The sequence below is a fragment of the Emiliania huxleyi genome (genome assembly GCF_000372725.1).
Source record: "Emiliania huxleyi CCMP1516 chromosome Unknown EMIHUscaffold_139, whole genome shotgun sequence".
In the NCBI taxonomy this organism is placed as follows: Eukaryota; Haptophyta; order Isochrysidales; family Noelaerhabdaceae; genus Emiliania; species Emiliania huxleyi.
Window position 1 is genome coordinate 202118 of NW_005201202.1, and position 19891 is coordinate 222008.

Below are 19891 nucleotides of genomic sequence, written 5' to 3' on the forward strand. Positions count from 1 at the left end.
GTGGTCGTGCCATCTTCGCCGTCGTACTCGAAACCACCACGCCGCAACCGTCGCCGGCGCGCGACACGTTCCCGTAGGCCGGACTGTCCTCGTCGAGAGTGTGTGCCGCCAAGGCAGGACACACTCAGGGGCAGTGCCGACGCGCCACCCGCCCGTGTGCTGCTGCAGCCGCCTCCGCCGCCGCCGCCTGCCTCCGCAGCGCCCTCGCGCCAGCGGACAAAAGCAGTCATATCTCATGAGCTGCCTTTCCAGAGCGCACAAGACTGCATGGCTCTTGTGGCACGGTCGTTGGACCAGCGTTCGAGCCGGCGCTGTTATGCTGCAACCCTTTTTTTTCCTGGGATCCTGGCTCACAAGCTAAAGATGTTCACGGGCCCCCACACGCATGGGGACCCGGGTACTCTTTAGCTGTACTCGTCTAGGCAGGGGTTGGTTATGCTGCCAGTTCGAATCCCGCTGGTCGCATCCCTCGCGGAGCGACGCGGAGCGCGCGCACGCGTGCGCGGATGCGCCAATGCTCCAACAGCGACAGCAACAGCGACAGCGACAGCGACAGCGACAGCGACAGCGACAACTGTCTTTTTACGCCTCGACGCGGTCCACACTAAGTTTCAGAGTGTCGACCACAAGAATTGGGCCAAAAAAAAGGCGTCGGTAATAAGCTGATGGCTAAGTTTCAGAAGTTGTCGACAACTAAGAACTGGGCAAAAAAAAGGCAAGAAGCTGATGGCCTCGCGGCCACAACCTCATCCACTGGTCGAGAACCAGGTTGAATGGGCCTATTCGCCAAGGCGAAGTCGGCCGCCGCCCCGCCTGCGGCCGGCACAGTGCTCGCCGCCCCACGCGGGGCGGCCGGAGGGCCGCCCGCGGCGCCCGCGGCGGCGCCCGTCAAGCCGCGCCCCTCCACGCCCACCACAACCAGCGGCTCTACGGCCGGGACGTCGATCGGCTCGACAAGCAGCGCCGGGAGCCTCGTCGAGGGCTCTGATGCGGGGAAGCCGAGTGCGCTGAGCGCGTCGTCGCTCAAGCTGCGCGCGCAAGCGGTGCGGCTCGGGCTGCCGCCGCAGCTGCTCGTCGCGCCCTGCTCCGAGAGGGTCGAGATTGACCTGCTCGAGGACACGGTTCCGCTCGGCAGCGGCGAGTTCTGCACCGCCCACTCGGCGAGACTGCGGGGGGAGCGAGTCGCGCTCAAGATGCTGCGGCCTGCGCGCGAGTCGTCCGAGCTCGCGATCTCGGACCTCCGCAGGGAGATCGCCGTCCTGTCCCAGATGTGCCAAAACGGCGGCGGACACCCGAACATTGCGCGCGCGGCTTGCGCGGTCTGCCCCTCCTCTGCACCGCCTCTGAAGTTGACGCACTTGGCAGGTGCGGCTGGTGGCGCACGGGTACACGCCGACCGGCTCGCCCTTCTGCGCGCTCGAGCTCTTCCAGGAGCCGCTCAGCGCCGCGCTACCGACCAGCAAGGCGCAGCGCAAGCTCTGGCCGGCCAAGCGCGGCGTGAGCATCGGGCTCCAGCTCGCGAGGGCGCTTCACTACTGCCACGACAGGCGCGAGACTAGCCGAGACTAGCCGAGACTAGCCGAGACTAGCCGAGACTAGCCGAGGCTCGCCGAGACTCGCCGAGAGTGCACGCTTGCCAGGGGCCCCCGGGCAGCTCCGCTGGACGCGCGGCTTGCGCCGAGCGCCCCCCCCCCCCCCCCCCGCTCCCGCTTCTGAGCCTTCTCGCAGCCCTCCCCGCAGGCCGCATCGTCCTCGCCGACTTCGGGCTGCTCAAGATCTGGAAGCGGGGCGAGGACGACACAGAGCGGCGCCAGCTGACCGGCCTGACCGGCCCCCTCCCGCTGCGTGGCTGCCGAGGCGTGAAGAGCGGCGTCCTCTCACGGCTGCAGCTGTGAACAGGCTCGCTCCGGTACATGGCGCCCGAGGTTGCCCTCTCGCAGCCGTACAACCACAAGGCGGAGGTCTTCTCCTTCACCTCGCTGCTCTACCATGTCCTCTCCCTCGAGAAGCCGTTCGCCGCCATGGACGCAAAGGCTTTCGTCACCGAGGCGTGCGCCGCAAAGGGAAACCGCCGCTCGGTGTCCCGCTCCTTCCAGCTTCACGACTCGCGCCCTCCTTTTCCAGGCGTGCCACAAGGGCAGGCGCTGCCCGCTGGCAAAGGCGCGGCCAGCCCGAAGCACTCAGTACTGCCGATTCCCGTCGCGAGCTCAGCCGCTGCTCGGGTTAGGCGTGGCCGGCGAAGCTCCGCCGCCTGATGACGGAGGGTTGGGCCGCCGACCCGACCGACCGACCCGACTTCGAGGAGGCCGTGCGCGTGCTCGAGGCGCTCTGACGCGGTGCCGCGGCATTTCTGCGACCTTTTTCCACCCCCCCCCCCCCTCCTCCCGCCGTGGCTGCCCCCCTCGAGGCCTTTCCGCCGCGGGCCTGCCGTGCCGTACGAATATGATCGCGCATCTCGTGTGTCACACGTATCTCGTGTGACTGTTGTGTTGCAGCACTGTTGAGTGTTGTGTTGATTAGGTCCAGCCCTCGCTGGGTGGCACGGGTTGTGACATTTGGCGATTCCGCGGCTTACTGGGCCCCTGAGCCGCTCCCGTGTTGGCCCAGGCATGGTACTGATAGTAGACGGTTCAGAACCGGCCAAACACAGGCTACAGCCCCACACACGCGCCCGCCATAGGCCGATAGCTCCACTGCGTCCTGGAGACAGGAGAGATGTGTGAGGACGCGCAAAAGTCAAACAAAACAAAAGCCGCGAGAGTCGCATCAAAGAGGCAGGAACGACGTGCTCTTGCTGCACCTCGCAGCTGCACCGAGTGTGCTCGCAGTGTATGCTACGGCCGCCGCCTACTGGCATTGCTCTCGGCGTGCAGCTAGGCGACGCAGGTCCATCAGCAGGGCTCATCCAATGCGAGCGCACATTGTGCGTAGCCGCGGGCAGGTGTGGCAGTGCACAGCCGCACACCGGCTCTGGCGGCTCGTATGCCCCCGGCAGTGCTGCTAGTCATTAACTTGCGTAATGGGGCCGCAGCAGGCTGCTGCTGTGGCAGCAGCAGCAGCCTGCTGCTGCCTGATTCAGTCAAGCCAGCGGCGCAGCGAGGCGTGCAGAATTCGCGTGGTTTTGTCCCTCGGCCTCCCTCCTGAGGCTGAGCGCATTCGAGCCCATCGACCGGAGTTGGATGGTACCACGCTTCTCCCTGTCATGCGTTACCCAAATGCGCCCGCCGTTTTTCGTCATACCCCCCCCCTCCGAAACCCGCCGACTTTGATTGGGTCCGGTTCAACCTCACTCCCATCTCTATACTTTCAGATACAAAACGTCAGATCTGTGCCACCCTGGGCTGGACCTAGTCTCGTGTTGCAGGCTTGCAGCGCACGTGCTGTGGTCTCGAGTCCTCAGCAGTCAGCACATGCTTCTATCTCTAGCGCACTGTAGTCTGTGTACACCTCTGTGTGTGACGTCTGACGACTCCCCCGCTCTCCGCACTCCCCGGTCTCCGCTCGCGAGACGCGACGCGCGAGACCCGAGAGACGAGAGAGTCTCAAAATTTTGAACGAGACCGCAAGAGTTGCGGCTGCGGGCTGGGGCCGGTGGCCTCCATCAACCGTATCAAGGCGGGCATCCAGCGGCAGCGCCTTCGCGACGCCCGACGCATGCGCGATGCGGCACCGCGTGGAGATACGTGCTGCCACCCCACCTCGATCCTCGTGCTCGAGTGTATCGTTGAGGAGCCCTTGCCCGCGGCGGCGGGAGCCTAGCCCGCAGCAGCGCTCGTGCACGCTCAATCCCCCTTTTCTCTCCCAGCTGTCGCCGGCCGGGTCGATGGCGTCATGGAGAAGCAAGTGCTTCCCACGAGCACCGCCGCGGCTCCGGCCCAGAGCGTGGGCGACGAGCGAAGCGAGGTGTCGGGCGAGAGCAGGAGCACAGAGGCGACGAATGCGAGGAACTTTTGGAGCGTGAGAACGAGGGTGGTGTGGAGCGCGCCGGAGCGCTCAATCAGTCGCGTGCAGATTAGCTTGCAGCAATAATCAAAGACGAGGTTTGCCGCCAGGAGCACCCACATGCCCGGCCATTGAACGCCACCAACGTGAGGGCCGGACCAGCTGGAGGCATGCTCGAGGGCGCGTCCACCACCGCGCAGCAAGAGGATGGGCAAGCCGAGGATGTTGCGAAAGAATATCATCTCCTCTGCGCTGGCGCGCGTGCCGCCTGGGAGGCGCGCAAACGCCCGCTCCTGCATGCAGCCCGTGACGGCGCGCAGCAGCAGCGCCACCGGAAGCAGCGCCACCCCTGTCCAGAGCCCTCCAGCCACGTCGCTGCGTGTTGGCGCTGACGCCCCTGCTGTCCCAGACATGGCCGTGAGCACCAAGCCGACGCTGGTGAGGCCGATGCTGAGCAGCTGCGGAGCAGAGTAGCGCCTGCCGAGGAGGAGGGTGCCGACCACGGCGTTTGCCACGAGCGAGCCATTCTTGAGGGTCGTGATCACCACGACGGGAAGCGGCGACGCGAGGGCCTGGTTGAGCAGCAGCGGGTAGCAGACGGTGATGAGTGCCAGCAGCAGGTGCGTCTGCACCGGCACCGTCCACTCGGGCTGCCGCAGCGCGGTTGGGGCAGCGAGCAAGAGGCCAAACGTGGCTTCGCTGGTCGAGATCAGCCCTCCGCAGCCCCTGTCTACCGAGTTGAGGGCGTCGTACGGCCACTGGCACAGGCAGGCGCAGAGCACGAGCGCCCCGGAGAGCAGCAGGGAGCCGGAGAGCCAGGACGAGGTCGCCGCCTCCTCCGCCGCCACCTCTGCCTCGTCGGCCACCGCGGACTGCGGCTCCTTCTCCATTGCAAACGCCCGCCGCAGCCTCCCGCCGCTGGGAAGGGGCGAGGAGAGGCGCTGCGTGGCCCGCAGAAAGGCAGGCGACGGCACCAGCTCGTGCCGCCCATCCAGCAGGTCGACGGCCAGTGCCGCCGCCCGACGCCACCGCTCCCACGCCTCGCCATGCAGGCTCCCCAGCTCGCCGCGGCTCTCGGAGCCGATCACAGAGGTGGCGTGGAGGAGCGTGGGCGGCGGCGGCTTCCGCCGCGCCTGGGGTACGAGACCCACGGAGTGGCTGTGGCGGAGCATTGGCCAGCCCTCGCTGGGCGACCCAAATGGCGACGCCCAGCGCGTCGGCCGGCGCGTCGTACGTCCTTTCGAAGTTCAGCGGGAAGAACTCTTGCCGAAAGTTAAGGCGTGGTCGACGTTCCGCGCTGTGTGTCGCGCCTGAGCTCGCCCTTGCCGCTCGAGGCTACCCGGGAACCACAGACAGCATCAAAGGACACGCTAGATGTGCTTGTGACTGACGCGTCTCTCGTGAACGTGATTGATCGCGGCCGGCACGAGCAGTGCTGTGTGCGGCGCTCGCCAATGGCGATTGTGCTGGACGGCGGACGGTGTGGTTGCTCAGATGGCCTTATGACGACCCCATTTCGACATCGTCCCTAAGACAGGTACCCATGAGCTCCATCCATGGGCCATGCGGGAATGACTGGCTCAACCAATTGATCACAAATTCCCTCGGTGCTCACATCGAGGTCGTCAAATTATGCTGTCACGAGGAAGAATTTTACCGTTTTGAGAGATTTTGTGGGAATTTGTGATCAGTTTCGGTTGAGCCAGTCATTCCCGCATGCCGCATGGAGCTCATGGGTACCTGTCTTAGGAACGATGTCGAAATGGGGTCGTCATAAGGCCATCTTAGTGGCTACACGGCCTGCCACGGGTTGTGAGCCGCGACTCTGGACGACTCTGAACCGGCGCTTGATGCGGGCGTAGCTTGCGATCCCGACCTTGCGCGATGAGCCTCTTGATGCATTCTACATGTACCATCTACTCGCACACGGCAAGCATGGCGACGCCTCACGCCCCATGCCGGCCATCCAAGATATGCGCGCGCCAAGGGTTTGCTACCACCTTAAACAAAACAACGGAGGGAAGAATTTCCTTGTCGTACTACTTTTAGCTTACTGGGAGAAAAGGGAGAGGGGGGTATGTGGCTCTTACGTACATTCCCGGACGGAGGAGGACTGCTGACGGGGTTTGCGATGAGGGAGCGTCGAGCGATCCGAACGTGGCATTTGGGTGATCAGATCACTCCGACCGCCGAAACGCAAGAGCACTGCGACGCATCGGGCTCATGCTAGCATCCACCTCGCGGGCCGATCTTCTTGCCCAGCGAGGCTGCCGCTGCGGGGACACCCGCGGCGGCTCGGTTCGCTCCTCAACGCACAACGCAAACTCGGTCGAGCAGAATTTCACCACGAAACTCCCTCTCACGACAACACGGGGCACGGGACTGGCGCGCACTGGCACTAACACAGGTACACCGCGAAAGGAAAGAAACACTTGGGGGCAACCAAGGTCTGATAAAGAGAAAGATAGCCATATTTAAAGAAACACATGGATTTAAGAGGAAAAAGAAAGAAAGAAAACGGACAACCCAAGGGAGGGATGGGAGGACGGCACGGCTTAAGAGAGACCCTGACCACGCAGAGCTTTTTTCTTTTTCTCAAATTGCCGAGCTTAGGAATCCCTCTACGCGAGACTAGAGTGGGGTCTCACGCCCTTACTAGAGGCCTGCTCGCCGAGCTCTTGGCTCATGGATCATGACCCAGTCCGCCGCCCATCGCTGAGCATCGCGGACTTTGCCTTCTGTGGCATGCTCGGGGAGGGTCAGTTCGGCCGCGTCATGATGGCGAGGAACACCCGAACGCAGGACATCGTCGCAGGCAGCTACACACGACTGCCCTCACTGCCAGGCCGTCCCTTCCCTGTGCTAACTTTCGGTCTTCCCCTTCCCTGTGCAGTCAAAGTGCTGCGCAAGCAGTTCCTCGTCTCCAAGGGCGCCCGCACCATCTCTGCCGCCATCTCGGAGAAGCAGGTGCTGCAAGAGATGGCGTCGAAGCGCCACCCGTACATCGTCTCGCTGCTGCACTCCTTCCAGGACGAGGCGCACCTTTACCTCATCATGGACTTTGTCGGCGGCGGCGACCTCTTCTCTCTCATCGAGAAGAAGGGCCGCCTGCCCGAGGCGTGGGCCATCACTTACTCCGCGGAGATCGCGCTGGCGCTGGCGCACGTGCACTCGCACGGGATCGTGTACCGCGACCTCAAGCCGGAGAATGTGATGGTCTGCATCAGCGGCCACCTCAAGATGACCGACTTTGGGTTCGCCAAAAAGATGGAGGGAGCCGCGACGCGCGGCAGCTGCGTGGGCACGCCAGAGTACATGGCGCCGGAGCTGCTCAAGGGCGAGGTGTACGGCGTTGGAGTCGACTGGTCGCGCGCTGCCTGGCGCGAGGTTGCAGCCTCGGGCCATCTTGCGTGATCTCGGCGGCACCTGGCGGGTAGGTGGACGCTCGGCTGCCTGCTGTACGAGATGGTCGTCGGCCGAGGGCCGTACTCGAACGACGACCTGCAGCTTCTCGTCAAGGCGATCACGACGGAGGAGCCCGTCATCCCTTCCGGCGTCTCGCAGCCCTGCCGCGACGTGCTCGGTTGCTTTTTGCAGCGAGACACGCGGAGCCGTTCTCGGAAGCGTGGAACTTTCCCATAGGTCGTCGGCGGCTTGATGCAGCGAGACACGAGCGCGCGCTGGACCGGCGGCCGGCCGCGAGACGAGCTTTGCCGGCAGGTTGATTCGGAATGACTCCTTCTCAATCATTGCGACTTAGGCGATCGGCTGCGGGGCGAGCCTTTCTACCGCGAGCTCGATTGGGAGGCCCTCTACCGCATGGAGGCGCCTCCGCCCACCCTGTCCTTGTCCCTGACCCTGACCCAACCCCAACCTATGGAGGCTCTATACTCTGTCGCATGGAGGCTCTATACTCTGTCGCATGGAGGCTCGATACTCTGTCGCATGGAGGCTCGATACTCTGTCGCATGGAGGCTCGATACTCTGTCGCATGGAGGCTCGCCCCCACACTCCGGTCCAGGAGGGGAGCCTCCCGGAGCCTGCTCGGAACCTTCCTAGGTGCCTCCGCCCTACACGCCGGTCCAGGACGAGGCCGCCGCCTCCCGATTTGCGGTCGAGCTCTGCTCCACACAACAGTTGACCGACGCGATTACTTCGTAGGCCGCGCCTCTCGACTTGCGGTCGAGCGACTCGGCGGGCGCGGCGCGGCTACAGGCGGAGTTTGGCGGCGTCTGGTCGTCGGGCGAGGGGGGCGCGGGGGGCGTGGGAGGCGGCCAGGCAGCGAGCAGCAGCGGCGGCAGCAGCAGCTTCGGCAGCAGCGGCGGCAGCAGCGGCGGCAGCAGCGGCGGCAGCAGCGGCGGCAGCAGCGGCTGCTCCGGTGCCGTCAGTTCGAACCCGATGGTTGCCGAGCAGAGCGCGAATTTGGCGCTCTCGCTCGAGCTGACAGCGGAGGGGGACATCTGGCGGTGCTCCAACCCGCTCGCCCTCCTCCTCGGCACACCGCGAGGCCAGCGCCACCTCCTCTTTGGACTCCGTTTGCTGCAGCCGACGCGCGACACTCCGCCCTTTGTCGACCCGGAGACACTTGCCCCCTTCGCCGCCGCTTTCGAGGCGATGCTGCGACGGCTGCGGCACGAGTCGTCTCGCGCGGGCGCAGAGAGTCAGACTCCGACCGAGGGGCTGCTGCGCGTGCATGTGGGCCGCGACGAGCCGCTCCACTTGCGGTACTCGTTCGAAGAGACGACCCGGCTGACGGACCACTCGGTGGCGCTGCAGCCGATGCACGAGGGGCACGCGGCGGTGACGGTGCTCTTTACGGACGTGAGCGCGGGCGAGGCGGCCAAGGAGTTGGTGCGGAGGAGGTACGAGCTGAGCTACAACTTGCATGGCGAGCAGCGGATGCGCGGCGACGACGCGCAGGTTGCGGCGCTCGTTGGCTCGTTGTCCGTGTGGTGACATGTCGGTGAGGGAGGTGGTGGAGCGCCATGATCAGGTCGCGGCACTCTTCGGCGACGACTTCTCTTTCAACCGCGCCGGAACGCAGGCGCCGCTGCACGAGGGCAGCGCGAGCAGGTCCGGCCTCGCAAACCACCTCGAGACTGAGAGTGCACTCTGAGTCACGAGTCATTGATTGCTCAGGTCCGGCCTCGCAAACTACCTCGACCGGCGCGCGCTCTTCGTTCGAGCTTTCCCCGACATCCACTTTCAGATCCTCGAGCTCTCGGCGATGGGCGAGCGAGTCGTCACCTCCTTCCACTGGACCGGACCGCACACCCCGGACCGTGCCTCGCCCGGCCATTCGTTGAGCACTCACTCATGAATGGTCAGTACTAGGCACTCACACCGGCCCGTACCATGCCGAGATCGACGGCGAGTTCCGCGACATCTCCCCGACCGGCGCGCGGGTCTTCGTCTACGGCATCGCCAGCGACACCATCCGCGGCACCAAGATCGTCGACCACGCCGCCTACTACGACGCGGCGGCCATCGTGCGCCAGCTGCTGCCGAAGGGGTCCAAGGGTGAGGGTGCGCCACCGAGCCCCGCCAAGCGGCCGTCGACGGACTCGGACTTTGCCGAGGCGCGCGGGATTCCGACGAGCGACCAGGCCGACGAGACGGAGCGGGCGGCGAGGGAGCAGATGCAGCGTTTCTTCGCCGACAAGGCGCCGCAGCTCGAGATGAACCGAGATTGGCCACCGAGATTGGCCGAGACTACCCGAGATCAGTAGATGCAGCGATGCTTCGCCGATTGTGGCGCCGCAGCCCCCTCTCTGATTAATCGATACCCAATGACTGATCAGGTGCCGCAGCTCCTCGCGACGGCGAGCGACGTCGGCATCGCAATCTGCGGCAGCGGCGGAGAGGGCGAGGCGGCAGGCGAGGGCGGAGCTCTGCCGATCGCAGTCGGATGTGTGTCTTGCGCGCGGGTGCTCGGGGGCTGCAGTCGGCGGAGCAGTGCCTCGGCGTCTGTCTAGCCAGTTGAGCAATACTCCACTAGGCGCTGGGGCTGCAGTCGGCGGAAGAGTGCCTCGGCGTCTCCCTCGTGTCGCATTTGGGCGCCAGCGCTGCCGCGGACGTGCAGCCCGACGTGGCAGAGTGCCTCGCCGCGCTGGCCGGGGCCGCTAAGGCGGCACGTCCGGCACAGCTCCTGATCTTCGCGCGGCACCCGCTCGCAAGTGGGCTGACTGACGATCCTTGTGTTGGCTCAGGCGCAGCACTTGATCGCAACGCGGCGGGCGAGCGGAAGCACCGCTCTCTTACTGGCCAGCACAGCGCCGTTCGAGGTTGATGGGATGCGCCTGACCGCCGTGCTGCTCGTCGACGTGACTGCCGACCCGAGCTCGCCTCACGCCATCTCGGAGGCGGCTGCCGCGGTCTCGCACCCGTACTGCATGCGTGGTGCGCTGCTCCACGCCCCTCCCCGCCTCTTCACACTTCCGAATGATTCAGACCGCGCTCTCTCTCTCTCCAGGTGCGCTGCTCAACGGCCTCTCCTCGCGACCGGGCTCCGCCTACTCCCCTCTCCTCTACTCATTTCGCCAATCGACTGATTAGGCCTCTCGCGATCAGGCTCCGCCTCGGCCTTCTGCGCGCGCCTGCTGACCGCGGCGGTGCAGTGTTGGCGCGACGTGGGCTTCAGCCTCGCCGACAACGCCACGCCCAATAAGGCGATGGTGTGGGTGTCGGACGGCTTCGTCGCGATGACGGGGTGCTCACGCTCGCCGGTTGTAAACTGATCACCGGTGGGTCATGATTGAATGTTGAGTGTGTTAGGTACCGGCGCTCGCAGATCGTCGGCCGGAGCTGCAAGCGGCTGCAGTGCGAGGCGACGGACCCGCACTCCATCCTCCGCCTCGGCGAGGCCATACGCGCGGGCCGGGGGGAGCGGGTGACGCTCTGGAACGCCACCGCGAGCGGCGGAGGTTTTTGGAATTGCGTATCGGTGCATCCGAGCCGGAACGGGCGGTACTTTGTCGCGGCGCAGGTTCGCGTCGGCGCGGCCCTCAACCGACGGATGGCGGAGCTTTTGCGCTCGATCGACCGGAGCCGCCTTCTTGCCTCGGGCAAGAGAGGTTTGACGCTTGGTTCTAACTTGGGGAACTGCATGGGCCGCCTTCCATGACATGAGCGTTACTACGGCCCTTTAGAGCCTAGCGTATGGGCCCCGCTCCCGGATGGCGATATTGTACGTTGCATGACACGAGTGTAGAGCCGTGTAGCATGGGGAAGCAAAGCGGGGTGGAACTGGTGATAGCTGATAGCGTAAAGTGAAGCGTTCGTATCTCGCAGCTCGCGTGTTGTCTTTTTTCGTGTGACTGTGTGTTCTCTCTCTTTTACCTCTCGTGTCTCGACGAGAAAGGAGAATACACGCGACGCGATCGACTGGGAGGTGGGACTCCAACAAGTATGTTGGCGAACTATATACATTGCCGGAGCGCCAAGCTCCAAAACATCACACCAAGACGTGCAGGGCGGGGACACATGTCCCTAAATCCCATCTCGTCTCAGAGTTTGAGGTTTGACCGTTTATTTATTTATTTATTTATCCACTTTTTTGGAGGGATCGCCCCGGGCCGGCACGCGGCGGGTCTCACACACAATCGGGTGTCTCTCGGGCGCCGGCGTCTCTCCGTCGTGCCGCCCTAGGACGAGAGGACGCAGCGTCGAGTCAGCGCCAGTTTTAGACGTAGGCTTGGTTGTCGCACACGCCGCCGGAAAAGGAGCGGAACTTGTACATGTGGATCCAGTAGTTGACGCCTACGCGCCATGGCTCCGGGAGGCGTCCGGGGAGGGTCTGTCGGGACGCGTGCCTGTGCGATCGGCGCAGTGGACGCCGAACTTGACGCCGGACGTCACTGGCAGCGACTCGTGGTCCGTGCGGTCGTCGCGCTGGTACGGGTCCGAGTCGAGCACCTGCGGGAAGGTTCCGAGAAGGTTCGGCTCGGGAAGGCCCATGTGCGCGGTGGGTCGGAGTCGAAGTCCGAGGCCAAGACGCAGGCGGCCCCCTCCTTGGGAGTCTCGGAAGTGTCTCGGAAGTGTCTCGGAAGTGTCTAGAAAGTGACCGAGGTCCAGACGCAGGCGGCCCCCTTCTTGGCCGGGATGGTGATGTTAAGCCTAGGGTGAATTGCCCGCCGTAAGGGCTCCTCCTCCGCCCTTGGCGGGGATGGCGACGCCGAGCCTCGGGAAGTGGGTCTCTCCGCCCGTGTAGCTGTTGTGGTCGCCGATGTACATGAAGACGGTGAACATGCGAGGCCCCCAGGCAGAGGAGCGCGGAGAGTTTTGGTCGTGGTGCACCCTGTAGTACTGGCCCGTCTCGTAGCGCAGCACCTGCCCTCGGGAAGAGGAGATGTAGTCGCCGAGATGAGCCGAGATGTTGCCGAGATGTAGCCGAGATCGAGCCGAGGTTGCCCGTCAGCACCTGCATCGGCTCCGCGTTGTCCATCGGTATCCCGCCGAGCAACGACGACACGCGCTTCTCGATCGCTTGCACGGTTGGGTTTCGGAGGCAAGAGCCCTTGCACCTAGCAGGAGCCGACTCGTTGACGGGTCCGCAAACTCGAGGGTGAGTCGAGCCAGGAGCACTCGCACCACGCGGTGGAAGAGGTGCGGGCCGACTGCACGCCGTCCCCCGCCTGAGAGCGCTCGAAGCCGGAGCCTGCTAGAGCCCCGGCCTTGAGGATCTCGTCGGCCTGCAGGCGAGGGTTGGCCATCGTGAGGACTCTCTCTCTGACGGGCGTGAGGGCTGCGGCAGCCTCGTCGGAGGTCATGAAATCCTCGATGAGGAGCACCTGTTCACGGCGCGAGGCGTGAAGAGACGCCGCTCACAGCCGGGGCTTGCCAACGCCTCGCTGAGGAGAACCCACGGCTCGCGAGATAGCATCGTCGTGCCGGGCTGCTCCGCCGCGATCCTCCCGAAGATGCGATCGACTGAGCCCGGCACCGCAGCGGGCTCGGCGTTGACCCCGCGCGCGCACTGCGGCCGATCGAACCGATGCTCCTAGCGATGCATCAGCAGCGGGGTCCACTGGCGGAGCCGCGCGCACTGAGAGGCGGGTCGAGCCGGCCCTCCTTGCACGCGCCGCACGTCCACGCGCAATGCTCCACCAGCTCGGGCATGGAGTAGCAGTTGACCTAGCGGTGCAAGCCCTCGCTGACTGGTTGACTCGTGCTCCGCCAGCGCGAGGAGGGGAGCAGCAGCGGGGAGCGGCAGCGAGGAGGGGGGCGGCAGCGAGGAGGGGAGCGGCAGCGGGGAGGAGAGCGGCAGCGGGGAGGGGAGCAGCAGCGGACCGACTCGCTGTAGTTGGACTCGGGTCCGCCGCGGCACCGCTCCGTGCAGTCCGCCCACTCGTCGCGGCACGTCGCCGACTGGCACATCTTGCATGTGACTGGGCACTGTGTCAGCATGTACCTGAGAAGAGAGTAAAGGATCAGAATCATAGTGGCACATCTTGCACTTGTTCGGGCATGAGTATGGTACCCAGGGTTGGACTGGCACTCGCCGATGGCAGCCCACGTGGCGCACATCCTGTTGACGTCCTCGCACGCCTCCGCCTTCCGAGGCTTTGGCTTGCCTAGGGCCAGGGCCAGGGCCAGGGTCAGGGTCTGCTCAGGGTTTGCCTGCTCTTGCTTCGGGCTGCCTCCGTCGCAGACGTGGCACGACGCGCGGCAGCGCTTCTGCATGTACTGCTCGTTCTTGAAGCACTCACCGCTCTTCGCCCACGTCTCGCAGTTCGAGTCCTCGTCCACGCACCCGGGATCACCGCCCCTGACCGCGCCTCGCCGCGCCGCCTCAGGCACCTCGATGCCGTCGCGGTCGAGCGCCGCAATCACCGCCTCGTGCGCAGACTTTCCGCGTGCGCCCGCGGAGCCGTCGCCCTGGCCGGCGACCGCGCCCTCTCTCCGCTCCGGCGGAGGCTGCAGCGGGTTTGAGAGCCAGCCCGGCAGAATCGTTGCCGCGAGCGCGCTCGAGACTGCCGCCGCGACCGCGATGGTGGTAAAGTGCTTGTCGGCCTTGCGCTTCGCCGACGGCGGCTTGTGCTGCTGCGCCTTGCTGCCGCCCTTGGATTTGCCCATGCGGAGCACACTCCGCTCGACTTCCCTACAGCGGCAAACTAGCCTGCGTAATTTTTTTCTTTCTCTTGTCCCCTTTTTTCGTGTCGAAACGGGTAGTTTCTACGGAAGTGGGCGCAATAAGTCGCTTCATGTCCGTGTGTGTGCTCCCGAGGAGTGTGGACAGGCGTTGCAGGACGCGCCGCGCCGCCGCGGGGCTCACGTGCGGACCGCCGTGAAGCGGGTTGTTTGACTAATGTCGCACATGTTGGGAGACTGATGGGTCAAAAGCATAGATCGTCAATCGACGCGTCGCGCCTTTGCCGATCCGCATAGTGAGGTTCTTGGGTGGCGCGCCCCAGCTCTTCCCAGCTCTTCACAACGAAACCTTGTTCTTTCACGCGAGCCTATCCGCCCGCCGCAGACGAAACCTTGTTCTTTCACGCGCTGGCCTATCCGCCCGCCCCCGATGTCCGCCGCGAAGCGGCCGCGCCGCGCCGCAACCGTTCCACTCCATTTTCAGGACCAGGCGGTGCCCGACACCACCGCCAATGCAGCCAGCAGTGGAAGCGCGGAACACCGGCATCAAGGCGACGTGCCGGTTCTGCAACCTCCGCAACTTGGTGGTCAGCTCCGTGAGCGGAGCGTGCCGTCCTCCCATCCCTCCCTTGGGTTGTCCGTTTTCTTTCTTTTTTTCTTTGGCGCATCCCTCCCTTGGGTAGTCCTATCGTTTATTTCTTTTTTTGGCGCGCACTGGCACTACCGGCTAACCGGCAACACAGGAAAGAGGAAAACCGAGGCGGCAAAAATCTTTCTTGAAGGGTCCTCATTCTCTCGAGAGCTTTCTACTTTTCATTCGTCCCCTCCGGGCTGAGGCTCAGCGTCCCCCAACCGCGTCCAAGCCTCGGCCTACGCACAGTTCCGCGAGGTTATGCCGGGGTGTGCTGAGTTTAGCGTCCGGGACCGTGCCCTCTGGGGGCGGGGCGGCCTCAAGCTGCGCGATGCCTCCAAACTCGCCGATGGTGAGGAGCGACTCGGCGGTGGCGTCGCCCTCCGCCTGGGACGCCTGCGCCCCGTCCACCTTGGCCACCCCGCCGACCCGCTGCACCATCCCGTTGACCAGCCGGTCCTGCGGGTCGTCCTCCGTCGCGGGCCGAAGCTCGGCGCTCATGTAGAGCGTCCGGTCGAAGAGGCCTGGGCACGAGAAGCGGCCATCTGGGCGGAACCGTGCTCACGGTTAGGGCGGGCGGGCCGCACCCTTCGGCTTCTCGATCACGACAAACGCCTCGCGCGCTTGCCAGGACCCGCGCTCCTCCGAGTCGGAGAAGCGGCAGCCGCCGCCGTCGAGGAGCTCGACCGAAAACATCGTCCCGCCGCCCTCCGCCATTTTGAGCAGCAGCGACCACGTCGTGCCCTCAAAGGCCTGGGCGCCCCGCGTCGGCCGCCGCTGCTCCTCCAGAAAGGCGCGCCGCGATGCCGAGGCATCTGCGCAGCAGCGAGGCGCCGCTGCGCGCAAGACGGCAGGCGAGCCGTCGGCCGGCACGGCTCGCCTCAGCGGCAACAGCGTCGAGGACACGTGCAGCAGTACGGCGGCCATGGCCGGGAGCAGTAGGGCTGCGGCCATCGAGACGTTCGGCCTGTGTGGAATATGGCGTTATCCGGTCTCTAACGCACCGACCCGCTCGTAGGCACCGTGCACGCTACCCGGCCGACAGGCACGCGCAGAAGAATCAGCCAGGCACGAGAGACTGCGAAGAGAGATAGGAAGAGGCAGACTCCCTAGGGTGGGCGACGGCTAGCGCACCACACACCTCTCCTTAAAATCCCTGTGTGGTGGCGGCGTGCCGTCCTCCCATCCCTCCCTTGGGTTGTCCGTTTTCTTTATTTCTTTTTTCAGTGTATGTGGCTCTTACGTACATTCCCGTAGTATTTTTGCTTGGGCGGGCCTGATGCTGAAATTCTGCAAAAACCTGGCCGGCCCCTGCGGTGCCCCTACCTACCTACCTACCTACCTATCTTACTTATGGTAAACTAAAAAAGAAATCACTCGATCGGTGAAGGTGGGGTACTATACCAACTAGAGTGATGGTTGGTGGTACTCTCCTGCAACCACAATCCTTCTTGTGACATGGCAGGCCACTCTCAAGCCCTAAAAGCATCAGATCACCCATTTGGGGAGGGTTGACATCGTGATTTCCGCGGAAAATTTCTGTTTTTGAAATTCCAGCTTGAAGAGAGGGAAACCCCGACGGGAGGGCCCAGACCTACCCTACCTACCCCGGCATCAGGCCCGCCCATGCAAAAATAAACTACACCTGCCTGCGACGGGATTTGCCTTCCAAGATCCTGCTCGTGCAGGTGGGGGCCCTGTCCTTCTCCCACCCCTCGTTTTGGCGTGCCCGTTTTATTTATTTATGACGGGGTTTGCGATGAGGACTGGCGCGTACGGAAGAATTTTACGACGAACTCCCACAACACTAGGCAGGAGGTGGTTTGGCGCCGACGGACCGCGCGACCGCCCTCTCCACCACCCTCGCCCAGGGATCTACAACGCTGTCTTAAGGTCCGACCTGTGGGCTCCGGCCTGCGCTCGGCACCGGGCACCGCCTCGGTGTACAAAATGCGCCTGCGGGCGGACCCTCACAGATCACAGATCACAACGCTAGGCACGGGATCCATCCCTCCCCGTTGAGTCTGTTTTCTTTGATTCTTTGAGCACTTGAGCACTGGATAGGGTCGATTCCGCATGGTACGGGACCCCTCGATCGCCTCGCCCTCCCTCGCTGGTGTGCTCATGGGGGGGGTCATAACTTTCTTTCTTTACTAGGCGGGAGTGGCGCGCACTGGAGAAGTCAGAAGAAACACCAGCGAGGGAGGGCGAGACGATCGAGGGGCTGTACCACGGTCCACGCGGAATCGACCCTATCCAGTGCTCAAGTGCTCAACGGAAGAAACCACCGTGGACTGCACTCCAAGTGCTCCAAGACCAAGTGCACCGTGACCTCACACGGCGTGCCGTCCACCCATTTAGTTAGTTATAAACCCGACCCACTGTGATTGGGCGGGAGCTCTCTATCTCTGCCGTGAAAGAGAGCGATGGGTCGTCCAGAGTATCGACCTCTGGCTTGTCGGCCAGCCCCACCCACTCTGCGGGCGCCATGAAGTATTCTCTTGACGCGCGAATGTCATGGGTCCATGTAGACGCTTCCGCATCCTCCGTCCGCATCGATCGCCCTCCCTACCTACGACTGTACATCAATCAATCAAAATCTCTCTCTCTCTCTCTCTCTCTCTCTCTCTCTCTCTCTCTCTCTCTCTCTCTCTCTCTCTCTCTCTCTCTCTCTCTCTCTCTCTCTCTCTCTCTCTCTCTCTCTCTCTCTTTCTCCCCCTCCCCCCCCCCAACAACATACCTTCAAACACTCCCCCCCTGCCCCCCCCCCCCCGCAAGAGCGAAACGAAACGTCTGCAATGAACGTGTACGTACTTTTAGCTCTCTAACGTGTACGTACGTACTTTTAGCTTACTGGGAGAAAAGAGAGAGGGGGTTGTGTTCTCTAGGCCCCTAAGGGCCCTACGCGCGGCGTGAGAGCTCGGAAGCGAGCTTTGCACGGCGATCGAGGATGGCACGGTTCACCCCCTTCACCGAAGCGATCTCTCTCACGTGTACAGTAAAAGACCGCTCGCTAATTGAATAAACGGCCAGGGCCGACGGATCGCGGGGCTCTCGGCTCGTCGTCGTTGGGCAGTGCATTTAATTCTGTCAAAAATCCAAATGTGGTCCGTGGAGCTTATTGGGCTAGGATCATACGTCCGGGAGGCCCCCCATGCGTGCCGTAACGATCGACAGCGATCTGGCTACTCTGTTCACGTTCACACCTCGTAAACCCCCCATAACCCCGATACAGGGGGTACGACTCGCACGAACTCTCGATACGGGTGAGGGGCTCCCCAGGGGCTCCCCCCCCGGGCTGTTCACAACTCGATCGCCGGGCATTCGTTTCACTCAGTGTGCTTTCTTTATTTAACGCCCCCTCCGTCTGACCGTTCCCCCTCCTACTTCCTCCTCCTCCCCCCCCACCGCCGCCTCCCCCATCACCCCCCTCGCCACCCCCTCCGCCATCGCCTCCCCCTCCGCCGCGCCCTCCTTCACCGCCTCCTCCTCCGCCGCCTCTGTCGCAGGAGGTAGGGTACGAGGACTCGCGCAATGACCACAGTAACTCGACCTGCATCGAGTAACTCCGATTCGTAACTCCACCTCTACCCCATAAATAAATAAAACGGACACCTCTACTAGGAGATGGGTAAAAAGGAACAGGTCCCCGCCCTTGCGATCTTTGTGCAGGGTTCTTTGTGCCCACACCCATCACTATGTTTGTGCCCCCCCAGTTTGTCTCCTCTCTCCCCCTTCAGTGTGAGTGGGCGCCGAGGAGGCGCCCAAATGCCCCCAGAGTGTGGTGGTCCTAACTGCCCAAACCTGGGGCTAGTTTGAAATGTGTTCCCTTGACTGCCTGCGTCGCGCGGTGCGCGAGGCAGCTGAAGTAGTCACCCAGATCCCAGTTGCTGCGGCAACACTCCCCGTCGTGCGCGACACCATTCTACTCCAAACCACTCAGATACGAGTTCGCCTTTGTACTTGTATGGTACCCACAACACTTATGAGATGTCGGACGACGAGACCCGCTCTGCGGATGGGTCAATACAGTCACCCGCGACAACACAACAGGGCCGCGCACGCGGCCCACTCACCCTTGCTGGACACCTACCTTCGGGTCCAGATGATCATCCCTCTCTTCAACGAGAGGAGAAAGAGACGTCTCTTGAGCCTACTGGGGGACCTCGACCACAATTCACGGTCAGATCTCGCCAATCCCCTGCGACACCACGTTGGGACAAGTTGAAATCGTGCCCAAGGGCGGCAGGGTTTTCAAAAATCTCTCTCACAGTCACACACACGGAATACTGTTGCACTGTTGCACTGGGATGGGGTCGATTCCGCATGGTACGGGACCCCTCGATCGTCTCCGCTCGCCCTCCCTCGCTGGTGTGTTCATTGGGGGGGTCATAACAAACACGGTACAGGATCGAGGTGCACGCTGCGGAAGCAGTGTCGTCCCCCCCTCTCCATCGTCTCCCAGAGAGACGTCAGCACAGTGGTGGGCGGCGTTGTTGAGGAACCAGTCGCCATGGTAGTCCTTTGCACCACCGACTGTGTCCCCAAGTTCGAGTGCCCGCGTGACAGTCGAGCGGCACTGCGAGAGGTGAAGGCCGTTTCGGCGCTGAAGCTCGCCGATGAATATGTCGTCTGGAATGCATGTGGCATTGCTGCCGTCGAGTTTTGTGTCGAGCCACCGCCCCGCGTAAGGCTGCGCAGTTGAGACGTAGCGGATGGACTCGCGTAGACGTATTTTGGTGTCGCCTGGCTGCCAGTTGGCTGCCGTGTAGTCGTCGAGGGCGCGCCACTCCTTCTGCAGATCGAACCAGTTCCAGATAGTCTCGATGGCAGCAAGCGCCCGCGCATACGGGCTTCCTGATTTGCAAGTGCCATCGATGACTGACTCCGGTGTTGGAAGGGACTCAGAAGTGGGGAGGCTGACGCCCTTGGGGTAGAACTCAGAGATCTTGCCGCCGCGCAAGGTGTAGTAGATGTTGTCGTCGCGCGCGGCTCGGATGGAGGCCACCTCGTCTCGCCTCGAGAGCGCGGCTCTGTACGAGTTGACGGCGGCGTCTCGTGCACCGTACCCGCCGGAGCGCTCGGCTTCGGCGAGGTCCGGGCTGCAGGCCACAAGCTTTGACCAGCATTTGAGGAGGGAGATGTAGTAGGCCTCGGCGGGGCCGCGCACGCCCGTGCGGCCCCCACCCGTGTCGTTGGGCACGCCGACTTAGTGTTGTGTGGGAGTTC

At 63.6% G+C, this 19891-nt stretch overlaps 6 protein-coding genes across 6 annotated transcripts; 3 read left to right on the top strand and 3 right to left on the bottom strand.

Moving 5' to 3' along the window:
* Positions 1-506: 506 nt before the first annotated feature.
* Positions 507-2332, top strand: EMIHUDRAFT_227450 (hypothetical protein; the record flags this gene model as incomplete). Its single annotated transcript, XM_005788034.1, has 6 exons — positions 507-576; positions 649-682; positions 959-1365; positions 1741-1845; positions 1900-2078; positions 2228-2332. 6 exons carry the CDS (start codon positions 507-509, stop codon positions 2330-2332), a joined length of 900 nt encoding a protein of 299 aa, XP_005788091.1.
* A 1450-nt stretch (positions 2333-3782) lies between these two features.
* EMIHUDRAFT_227451 (hypothetical protein) lies at positions 3783-5114 on the bottom strand (the record flags this gene model as incomplete). Its single annotated transcript, XM_005788035.1, has 1 exon — positions 3783-5114. The coding sequence occupies one exon, from the start codon at positions 5112-5114 to the stop codon at positions 3783-3785; it is 1332 nt and encodes a 443-aa protein (XP_005788092.1).
* A 1483-nt stretch (positions 5115-6597) lies between these two features.
* Positions 6598-8103, top strand: EMIHUDRAFT_455316 (hypothetical protein; the record flags this gene model as incomplete). The annotated part of the gene is made up of 7 exons (XM_005788036.1): positions 6598-6757; positions 6836-7307; positions 7380-7518; positions 7585-7630; positions 7703-7790; positions 7871-7928; positions 8029-8103. Exons 1-7 carry the CDS (start codon positions 6628-6630, stop codon positions 8101-8103), a joined length of 1008 nt encoding a protein of 335 aa, XP_005788093.1. The 5' UTR covers positions 6598-6627.
* Positions 8104-8281: 178 nt separating this feature from the next.
* EMIHUDRAFT_440938 (hypothetical protein) lies at positions 8282-11293 on the top strand. Its single transcript, XM_005788037.1, has 10 exons — positions 8282-8868; positions 8936-9015; positions 9082-9224; positions 9277-9605; positions 9744-9869; positions 9941-10081; positions 10152-10341; positions 10415-10429; positions 10498-10651; positions 10717-11293. The coding sequence occupies exons 1-10, from the start codon at positions 8341-8343 to the stop codon at positions 11063-11065; spliced, it is 2055 nt and encodes a 684-aa protein (XP_005788094.1). The 5' UTR covers positions 8282-8340; the 3' UTR covers positions 11066-11293.
* A 186-nt stretch (positions 11294-11479) lies between these two features.
* EMIHUDRAFT_440940 (hypothetical protein) lies at positions 11480-13040 on the bottom strand. Its single transcript, XM_005788038.1, has 8 exons — positions 13009-13040; positions 12803-12937; positions 12526-12731; positions 12362-12464; positions 12122-12270; positions 12006-12057; positions 11748-11856; positions 11480-11700 (listed from the first exon to the last, which is right to left on the bottom strand). The coding sequence occupies exons 2-8, from the start codon at positions 12821-12823 to the stop codon at positions 11624-11626; spliced, it is 717 nt and encodes a 238-aa protein (XP_005788095.1). The 5' UTR covers positions 12824-12937; positions 13009-13040; the 3' UTR covers positions 11480-11623.
* A 1680-nt stretch (positions 13041-14720) lies between these two features.
* Positions 14721-15684, bottom strand: EMIHUDRAFT_440941 (hypothetical protein). The gene is made up of 3 exons (XM_005788039.1): positions 15250-15684; positions 14957-15186; positions 14721-14901 (listed from the first exon to the last, which is right to left on the bottom strand). Exons 1-3 carry the CDS (start codon positions 15614-15616, stop codon positions 14845-14847), a joined length of 654 nt encoding a protein of 217 aa, XP_005788096.1. The 5' UTR covers positions 15617-15684; the 3' UTR covers positions 14721-14844.
* Positions 15685-19891: the final 4207 nt, after the last annotated feature.

What these genes read in the sequence shown, in the direction of transcription:
- EMIHUDRAFT_440940 (XM_005788038.1), bottom strand. Translation starts at nt 12,823, where the DNA reads ATGCTATCTCGCGAGCCGTGG. An exon ending in CCGCCTGCGTCTGGACCTCG is followed by an intron (nt 11,857 to 12,005) that starts GTCACTTTCTAG and finishes ACCTTCCCGCAG; the next exon opens with GTGCTCGACTCGGACCCGTA. An exon ending in CGCCGATCGCACAGGCACGC is followed by an intron (nt 11,701 to 11,747) that starts GTCCCGACAGAC and finishes CATGGCGCGTAG; the next exon opens with GCGTCAACTACTGGATCCAC.
- EMIHUDRAFT_440941 (XM_005788039.1), bottom strand. Translation starts at nt 15,616, where the DNA reads ATGGCCGCAGCCCTACTGCTCCCGGCCATGGCCGCCGTACTGCTGCAC. An exon ending in CGTGATCGAGAAGCCGAAGG is followed by an intron (nt 15,187 to 15,249) that starts GTGCGGCCCGCC and finishes TCTCGTGCCCAG; the next exon opens with GCCTCTTCGACCGGACGCTC. An exon ending in CCCCGCCCCCAGAGGGCACG is followed by an intron (nt 14,902 to 14,956) that starts GTCCCGGACGCT and finishes AACTGTGCGTAG; the next exon opens with GCCGAGGCTTGGACGCGGTT.
- EMIHUDRAFT_440938 (XM_005788037.1), top strand. Translation starts at nt 8,341, where the DNA reads ATGGTTGCCGAGCAGAGCGCGAATTTGGCGCTCTCGCTCGAGCTGACA. An exon ending in CACGAGGGCAGCGCGAGCAG is followed by an intron (nt 9,016 to 9,081) that starts GTCCGGCCTCGC and finishes TTGATTGCTCAG; the next exon opens with GTCCGGCCTCGCAAACTACC. An exon ending in GATGTGTGTCTTGCGCGCGG is followed by an intron (nt 9,870 to 9,940) that starts GTGCTCGGGGGC and finishes ATACTCCACTAG; the next exon opens with GCGCTGGGGCTGCAGTCGGC.